This window comes from Rhea americana, unplaced genomic scaffold (assembly GCF_003343005.1).
Source record: "Rhea americana isolate MKP2758 unplaced genomic scaffold, rheAme1 scaffold_119, whole genome shotgun sequence".
Lineage (NCBI taxonomy): Eukaryota > Metazoa > Chordata > Aves > Rheiformes > Rheidae > Rhea > Rhea americana.
In genome coordinates this window covers 1,980,336-1,990,368 of record NW_028185250.1, presented here as the reverse complement: position 1 = coordinate 1,990,368, position 10,033 = coordinate 1,980,336, and the positions used below count along the sequence as shown (strand labels likewise).

Sequence of the window (10,033 nt, the reverse complement as noted above, 5' to 3'; positions counted from 1 at the left end):
TTTTCATTCACTACTAAAAAGGTTAATGTGAGGTTTAGTATCTGGGGCACAGGAGCTAGAGATGGCAAACTGCAGGATTTTGAACAGCATGCTAAAGGTCCAGAGCTAAGAATCCTGTTACCCTTACTGAGCCTTGTGAGCGAAGAGACCATTTTACACAAGGATGAGATTCTATCAATCAAGCAAGCATTTCTCAACATCTTGCTTCTTTGAGACAATCTTAGTCTGTGACATTCTATCAGCATATGTAACCTCCAATTTGGGAAAGAAAAATCCTCTTTGGCAATGATTTCCTTGAAAGGTTATTGATCCATGTTTAATGCCTCCCTTTTATGAAATACAAAAAACAATGCAAATTAAGACCCAGTCTTCAATTCTGGCTGTCAAAAGGGCAATTCCAAATTACAGAAACTCTTCCCTTACTGATCATGTGCATTATAACAATGTATTTGATATAATATATCAGATCACCTTCAGGAAAACATATATTACATTTTGTACATGGAGAAAAGTTTCTGTTTTGGAAGACAAATTATATTCTAATTACTTACTAACCTACTAGGATGTCTAGCTCAAGATGCCCTGAACTAGAAGTCAGTAACAGAGAGAAAAATCAAACAAGAAACTTCACATTCTGTAGCACAGCTCCTCTCCCGTAAGAGGTAAGATATATTGGCAAAATGGATAATGAAAGGCTAGGATTGCTAATCTTAAATATATGGGATGTGGCACACTTAACAACAGCTTGAGGAAGAACTATTTTTACTAAAGATTTTTTCTTCACTACAGTCATGCAAGTAACTGCCATTTTATACACTGCTACATGAACTACCTTTAAAATGTCAATTTCACAGAATAATATAACTCGGCAACTGCTGAGCTCTATAATCCAGCAATTAGACTTTCTCATTATCTAAGATTGATTTAAATTTCTTTAATAGGCTTGAATTACTCTATGACTGCAATATAAATATATTCTAAAATACTATATATTGGCACAGCAGCAAATATGTACCAACTGGCCATTTAGTTTAGAAATTTGTAAAGACAGATTCTGGAATATTGTTCCAATAGGAGCACCAAGAGGAAAAAAAAAAAAAGCTGTTTTAAGATTTAAGAGTTTGTCAAGCTTATGAACAGGATTATATAACATGACAGGATAGCAGGGGACTGGACTCAAATATGCAGTCGTTCTTTTGTGAAATAATCCTTGTCCTAATCTTCTGTACTATATTTTTCCCCAAAGTAGTAAAAATAGTTTAAAAAATATTAAAAATTGAGCTAAATTAAAAGGTTAGAAAATACTTCTGAATCAAACTAATTACATCTTAATCCTCTCAACAACATCAAAAACATTTTAAGCTTTCAACTTTACTATAATGGTAAGATAACTTTTTAACAAAACCTTACTATATAAGACACTATTTCTTCAAGTATTTCAAATGACATAAATGTTTTAAGAATGAGATAGAATATTTCAGAAGACTCCAAAATATTATTCTTATATTCAGCACTTAAACAAGCTAACCTCCTTGTCAAGGAACTTACCTTTTCCAAATAAACTTCTGGATACCTTCTTGTTGATTTGGTTAAGGATATATACTTTTCAGTTCATCATATACCTTTCTATTATACAACTACAGGTAAAAGGCTGGTTAACTAAAATTATAATTAGATCCCTCACCTCGTTAAAGGGCCAAATTACTTCATGATAAATCTTATTTATTGAAGCTTTGTATTTAAATATATCAAATAGCTTTTTTGAAGTCACCTAATTCTTAATGTATTTAACATCATTTATAGTTCATATCATGAACACACCTGTTTTGAAAATCCAGAAGTTCAGCATTAATTTTTTCAATATCTACATCTGTCCAAAGTATCTCATAATAACCACTGATGTTGTTCATTACAGTATCATATAAACCATACAATTTCTGGAGCAAACTTAACTCCTTCCTACGAGGAAAAGAAATTGTATCAATAATTAAAATCATCTGTATGGATAGCTCCAAACACTTAAATATATGGTATCACGATATTATCACAATATGTTGAGGTAGGTCAATTAGATTATGCTCTTCAATCTGGGAAAGAAAAATGTATTAGCTAAATCTGTAAAAAACTGCAGACAGCTGGTGTGGAGGATCCAACAGCCATACAAAACATACTTCAGAGGCATTTTGCTTTGGTCTAGTTCTATAAAACTTTAGTTTCATCCAAAAGGAACTTTGTTCACACACCTAGAACTGGCTCAGAAGTGAAAAGGCATGGCAAATGGGGACAACTGGTCAATTTACTTCAGAAACACACTCTGGATATGAACTAAAAAGTTGATGTACATAAAGCCATAAAGGGTCAGATCCTCACCCAGTGTGGATCATCATCAATCCATCAAAATGGTTAGTGCAGAAACTTTAAAGCCTGATTCTCATTAGAACATAAGCTCAGAAAATTTAACTTTCATAGACCTCTAGTTACATATTCTATACATGATGATATGCAGATCTCTCCTCTCCTTCTCCTTGTTTGTACCACATCTTATTACATAATACTAATTTATTCATACATTTATATGGATCAATTTTTAGGACATGTTATTCTACTTTTATAAGTACAGTACTAAGAGTAATCTAGTATGGTTCTGTTAATAAAATAGATGAGAAAAATTATTCTCTATCAGCAAATTCTTTAGACCTCTAACATTTTATTGGTTTGGGTGAAAATTTAAATTAAGGCACTGGAAAGGGAAACCTTTTATATTGTAACTTTTCCTTCTTCAGTTTATCCCAAGCCTTTCTAACATACTTAATACACACCTAATACACAGCTGTATTTCCACAGTTACCTGACTTTATGTAAAACTTCATAGTCTGTGACAGGCAATCCAAATAATTGTTCACCAGATGAGTACGTGACAAACTTTCTCCAGAGTTCATCAAAATTAGCCTGATAAAATTAGGATTCATTCAGACAAACTGAACATAGATTTTTTAATTTAAAATTTTCTAATAATAAATCATTAACTAGATCTAAAGTTGTCTTAAAACAATCCTATTAGAGGCATTAGGTATCCACAAAATACTTTTAATCTAATATTTTTGAAGCATTTCTCATGTAATATAATACTCTTTTCTTGAGTTCAACTAGTGAACATGTATATATAACAAGCAATACTTTGAAGAAGTATTTTATAAAAACAGCATGTGCAATTATTCCCACATGATCCAGACAGAAGAAATAAAATATTTGTATTAGCTGGTAATATATGCAGTCTGAAAAAATAAATGAAGAGTGCCAATAATAAAATTACTTTCAGATAAAGTATAATGGCTGTCAAAAGGATAAAAGCAGATATAGGATCAATAAAGAAAAAGGGAAGAATGATGATTTTGGCAATTACTATCCACAAGTATAAAGTATTTTTTTGGCAAAATAAATGAAATATGTCTGAACAAATTCAATAAAAATCTCTAAACTTTCAGTACATTAGATTCAATCTGAGGTTTGAGCAACTTCTGTTAGTTTGCTAGTGCTTTTCATTAATTTTCAATTCACTCTTTACAGAGTCAATGCAATACAACATGCAAGACACTGACAAAAATTCCTGTTGAAAAAAATCTCCAAGTTACTGTAACTCAGAGAAAAGGAAAGGATTAAAAATAGATTAAAAATTGGTTGTGGAACCACAGACTCAGGTTCATAATACAGTTGAAAGACCAGTATCTGATGGAAAATGTGATCTCTACAAGAGGGAAGTTGCTCAAGCAACAACTAACTTCGTTTTCTTTCAGTTATTATCAGGTTGCACTTGACTCTTCCCTGTTTTACTGCTCTTATTACTTTATATAGGTAATTCCTGCTCATGAGAAGTGAAGAATGAAGCCCGGTTACTCATCCTTCATTAATCAGTCCCTCTACTTTAAGGAAAGCATTACCTGATCGAAATTCATAGAATCATAGAATCAGTAAGGTTGGAAGCGACCTCTGGAGATCATCTAGTCCAACCCACCTCCTCAAGCAGGGTCACCTAGAGCATGGTAGACAGGGTTGCATCCAGGCATGCCTTGAAGATCTCCAGAGAAAGAGACTCCAAAACCTCTCTGGGCAAGCTGTGCCAGTGCTCTGTCATTCTCACAGGGAAGAAATTCCCCCTCACGGTCAGGCAGAACTTCCTGTGCTTCAAGTTCTGCCCATTGCCTCTTGTCCTGTCACGGGGGACAACTGAAAAGAGTTTGTCCCTGTCCCCTTGACACCCTCTCTTCAGGTACTTATACACATTGATAAGATCCCCCCTCAGGCTTCTCTTCCCCAGGCTACACAGGCCCAGCTCTCGCAGCCATTCCTCGTAAGGCAGATGCTCCAGCCCTCTGATCATCTTCATAGCCCTACACTGGACTCTCTCCAGTAGCTCCAGGTCTCTCTCGTACTGGGGAGCCCAGAACTGGATGCAGTACTAGAGATGAGGCCTCCCCAGGGCTGAGTAGAGGGGCAGGATCACCTCCCTCAACCTGCTGGCAACACCCTTCCTAATGTACCCCAGAATACCACCGGCCTTCTTGGCCACAAGGGCACATTGCTGGCTTATGGTCAACCTGTCATCCACCAGCACTCCCAGGTCTTTCTCTGCAGAGCTGCTCTACAGAAGGTCAGCCCCCAGCTTGTACTGGTGCCTAGGGTTAGTTTTCCCTAGGTGCAGGACCCTGCACTTGCCCTTGTTGAACCTCAGGAGGTTCCTCTCCACCCAACTCTCCAGCCTGTCCAGGTCTCTCTGAATGGCAGCACAGCCCTCAGGTGTGTCAGCCACTTCTCCCAGCTTGGTGTCATCAGCAAACTTGCTGAGGAGGCACTCTGACCCCTCATCCAGGTCATTGATGAAGAAGTTGAACAGGATGGGAGCCAGTACTGAGCCCTCAGGGACGCCACTAGCCGCAGGCCTCCAACTGGACTCTGCACCACTGATGACGACCCTCTGAGCTCTGCCTTTCAGCCAGTTCTCAAGCCACCTCACAGTACACTCCTCTAACCCACACTTCCAGAGCTTCTCTAGGAGGATGTTATGGGAGACAGTGTCAAAAGCCTTGCTGAAGTCAAGGTACACAATGTCCACTGCTCTCCCCTCATCTACGCAGCCAGTCATTCCATCCTAGAAGGCTATCAGGTTGGTTAAGCAGGAATTAAAATGCAGTTAACAGAATACCACACAAAATACCCATCAAGACCTACTTTAGTAAGTAGGCCTTACCAAAAATTGTAAATAGTTCTTCTTCTAAACTTTTATCATAAACAGCAGTGGATCTTATTTTATTTACTAGAAATTTACAACTTTATTTTCTCACCTGAAATATCTGTAGCCTGTTACTGGCTTCTTGAGGTGGAATATTTGGAACCATAGGTCCTTCCTTTTAAACAAATAGTTAACAAAAATTGAATATTAATTCTCAAAGTGACTGAAGGCACACTGTATATTTACAGATCATCAGAAAATGCACAATTTTTTGGTAGCCAAAATCAATCAAAAGTTATGTATTTTGGTAATGCAATAGTTACAACGGTGAATCTAAGAGCATGCTAAAATTCTTCAGCATAATTGAATTTACTATCAGTAGACTGGAGACTTTCATCTGTCATATTCTGGTTTTGACAAGAAAAGTATCCAGCGAGTGGCTTGAGACAATCCTTGCAAATGCTGAGGTGTGATTAAAGATGCCACAACATGTACTAGAATTTTTCAAGTAAGATTTTCTACCTCATTAGAAGTTGATCATGTCATGTATCACCAGGGACTTTTTTTTCTCTTCATCTGTGATCTGTTAATCTGTGATCAATTAAGCAGCTATTTTCAATGTCACTGAACGTAAATTTTCAAGAATTTAGAAAGATCTCTAAGAAAATGGTATAAGCACTTCCTCCAATTTCTTTCACTTCTTAAATATACATATATATATATGTGTGTGTGTGTGTATGTGTATATATATATATATATATATATATATATATATTCTGAAGAAGTAGAAAAGGAGGTTAGAAAGCCAGGCTCTTCAAAACAAGTGTCTCAAAGAACTACAATCAATTACGATTTTGAAGCATGTCTCTAATGACCATGGTTATAATTTCAAACATTCCTAAGAGAAGACTCATTTACTAATTCATTCAGAGGATTTTTGAAATTTCTGAAATTTGTGGCATTAAAAATAGCTGATTTTTCAAGAAAATTCTCTTACAAGACACACAAGGTCAGATCTCTCACTGCTAAAAACAGATGAAGTGTAATCATGCTTCACTAACCTAACAAAATATCAAAAACTTAAAGCTTGGAGAGAATTCTGTGATACATTCTATCCTTTTCAGATAACAAGTAGTTTTCTTGTGCTCCTATAGGAGACACTGTAACAGAAAACATACTGTTCTTGATCCTAAAATAACATATTAAGTTATAGTTACCTGCTAACTGCTATATTAGAACTCACAAGATAAGACAGATGGTAAATCTAGTTCACCTGTTTTAGTTCAGTTAAGCAGAAAGAATGACAGAGATAGGATGCCATTATTGTAGCCCTTGAGGAAATAATACAGAAGTATTTAAATGTAAAATATTCATAGACATAGCACTCATAGCACCAGAAAAGATGTCTCTTCAGTGATCAAGAATACAATTAAACACTTGTGCAGCAGCACAATCTGCTTTTCATTCAGAGACAGATGAAAGTGATCTGACTAGCTTCAAACAGCACTTGTGTTGCTGGGAAAAAATAACATTTAGACATGGAAATGTATACATGTACTTATTTTTTTATGCATAATCCTACCTTCCGTGTTTTGTATTACTGAGTCAAGGAATAAGTAACAGTTTTGAAGAAGCTGTTTCTGAACAATAAAAATCAGCAAATTGATCATGAACTTCTGAAGAAAAAGCCTGGAGTGCCAAAACATAGGACTATGAGGTTACAACAACAGGAAATGAGGCCTTCAACGCAAGATATAGTTTAAAGTGGTAGGATTATGAAATAAAGGAGAACAAATGTCAGCTGAGGAGCTCTTTTACAGGAACCAGAAAGCTTCTATCCATTCTGGTAAACCAAATAAGGCCAGGGCAATGAGAATGAGATCTATGACATGATCATCCATACTGTATGACTGTCAGCATGATCAATGAATGGTTTAGGTCTACTAACATGTTCCCAAACAGTGTCCAGGTACAGCTCAGAGGACTTCACAGACCAGAGACTTTTCCAAAGAGACAGTACAGAAAAGGAGAGTTCTGGAGAGAAGAGTTCTTCCATATATACATGAAACATGCCATCATGTATGACCTCAAGGCCAGGCAATGGGCCCAGGTCCACTTTATTTTCTTGTAAAGTGTAAGTCAGGAGTTTAAAAAGGAAAGTCTGACCTATAACCATGACTGCTTAGAAACCGTGACATCCAAAGTTTGCATGAGTAGCTCAGCAGGTTAAAATTCTGGTACCCAATTTATACAAACTAAAAATTTTGCAGAACTAAGTACAAATCTTACAGACAACTACTAAATTCAGTTACCATTTCATATGATGTTTCAAAGTTTGACACATCCTCACGAAAAACTGCAACTGACTCTAGTAGATTACTCTTAAATTTGGGCTGAACTTGAACCAGCTCATCTTGAACACTGGACTGACATGCAAAAGATTAAAGTTATTTAAAAGTTAGGAACAGATACTTCAATTATATATAAACCAAAATTGTTACATAAAAAGTATTAAAGTTCTGAACAAAAATGAACGGTCTTGGAGCTAAATAGGCAACGTGTTACTTTCTTGAAAAAAGAAAAACAACTCTTCCCCCTCCTGCCCTTTAAATGAACATGTTTCACTACAAGGAAAGGGGGAGAAAGATGACACAGTAAGGGAGAGAAAAAAGATTTTTTTTCTCCTTTTTTCTGTGCCTACAGACCCCCTCCCCCACAAATAAAAAGGTAAGAAAGTAAATTTAATTCTATAATGTGGGAAAATAGGAAAAGCTATGTTATTTCACAGGTAATGGATTTGAATTGTGCATTTTTTGGAGGTGCATAAATTCCTTTCCCCTTAAACAAGACCTTAGCCAACAGGGTCTGTTTTCTCCTGCATACATCCAGGGTTGTATCAGCTTATAAACAAGGTATCTAAAACTACCATAACCTTATCTACAAAACTAGGAATGTAGGTAATGGACCAACCATTATTACAATTACATTTCTGCCACAGAGCTTCTTTACTGTAACCAAACATCAAAGGAGAATGAACATCAATAATGGAATATGTATAGGAGCAATTAAATGCAAACCAGCTCTGTTCATTATTACAGACCTCTTCCTCCTCTTTAAGTGCTTTTTTTTTGTTCAGTACCTGATTTAAAAAGCATGTATACACTACAGTATTTTTGCTAGAATCATATTCCAGCACTGACTGGCATACTGCCTTAAAGCCTAAAACACGGCATCCGAAGTACATGGCCCTATTAATGCATAATGTTTTAGAAGGATATCAACATAACTGAGCATTTCAGTCTTACACCTAGGTAAAGGAAAGAAAATCAGCTGAAATAGCATAAAGCCTGAAAACTTTTGCTTAATCCTATCTGTCTGTATGATATTCAGGTAACTACACATATCCTCTCTTTTCCCAGACATTCTTCCTGCTATAATTTTACACTGAAGAGGCTCTAAAACTGACATTCACTCAAATAAATATTTGGAAAAAGCAGTCCAGGAAGAATGAGATGTTATAGCCAGGGAGTGTAAAGAGCAGGGCTGATTTTTAATTGGGACACCAGTGGCAACCAGACCATTTGTCACCAAATCAGAGTTTAAATCTTAAAGGATTCTTGGTAGTAATAGAATCTGTGGGAATGCATAAAACCATTGAACTGCTGAAGCTAGTGAGCCATGGTTGCAGGCATTTCTTCCCTGAAATGTTCTACAGTTATAAGGATACTTATAAGCAGTGCCACTGCTTTGTCCAGTGAAGGTGATTTCAGAAGCTTGGGTGATGAAACATCTTCTTGTCCAGCCAATTCATTTTATTTACCTGTATAATGATCAGCAACTAATGATTTACAGAGCCAAAGGCTGCAATTCATACATACCTGCAGAGTGCACATATCAGCTTTGACTGGCTTCTGCAACAAGAGCTTGCAAGTATATAACAGCCTCAAAGACAGATAATTAAGTAGCATTTATTTCAACTGTTTTTTGAATAGTCATTGGACAGGAATATCCTTGTGTAATCAGTGAATTGTTAAAGAAGGAAAATTAATAGTTATCTCTACAACTCACCTTATCCATTTTCTTCATTCATTTCAGGATGAGATCATGTATATTTTAATTATACACAAAAATTAGTTGAGAAGCATACACATGCGTAGTAGGTGTCAAGTTAGATGAGGTGATTGCCTCAATACTGCAACGCATCCAAGTATGTTGTGAACCCTGTTCTTTATTTGATTCCTATATGGCCAGAATATTTTCCATTTGTGTCTTCACTACAAATGTGTCTAAAGAGATCTACAGAAATGCCTTTTCACTGATTAAGTATAGAAAGAAAACAATGTCTCAGTTCAAAGGCGCACAGATGCAAGAACAGGAAAAAAAAATTACCATCTAGTGGATGGCATTGAAAAGCAATTCTACACTAATGCAAGGCAGTCTTCTTGCTACATGTAACATATCAAGGACTAAGACTAATAAACTCCATAATGAAGAGAGTAATCAATGCACTACCTTTTTAGAATACCTATGTGAAAAAGCAAATTCTGCTTTCCTGAGGAAACTGAGGAAATTTATTATCTTCAGTATAGAAACATGTATGAAATGGTCTAGATTGAGTCATCAGAGCATTCTTACTGTACTCTAGAGAAACTCCAGATGTAGCTCTTCTGAAGAGTTGAGTCTTGAAAATTTTCAAATAGCATAGGGTAGTTAACACCTCTTAGATTTAAAGAAGTTTATTCTCCTTTTCCTCCCAGGTGGCTTAGATCTCTCTCGGTGTTTTGTTTTTTTTTTTGTTTTTTTTTT

The 10,033-nt window shown here is 36.0% G+C and overlaps 1 protein-coding gene across 3 annotated transcripts in view; it reads right to left on the bottom strand.

The window, feature by feature from the left end:
- DNAH8 (dynein axonemal heavy chain 8) overlaps positions 1 to 10,033 on the bottom strand; it is a 158,308-nt gene that overhangs the window by 96,126 nt on the left and 52,149 nt on the right. For all 3 annotated transcript variants that reach the window (XM_085319940.1, XM_085319930.1, XM_085319949.1), the window contains 4 exons: positions 7,540 to 7,653; positions 5,340 to 5,402; positions 2,849 to 2,949; positions 1,822 to 1,959 (listed from right to left, as the gene is read on the bottom strand). In XM_085319940.1, the coding sequence (XP_085176066.1) occupies positions 1,822 to 1,959; positions 2,849 to 2,949; positions 5,340 to 5,402; positions 7,540 to 7,653 (416 nt within the window). The remainder of the gene's footprint in view (positions 1 to 1,821; positions 1,960 to 2,848; positions 2,950 to 5,339; positions 5,403 to 7,539; positions 7,654 to 10,033) is intronic.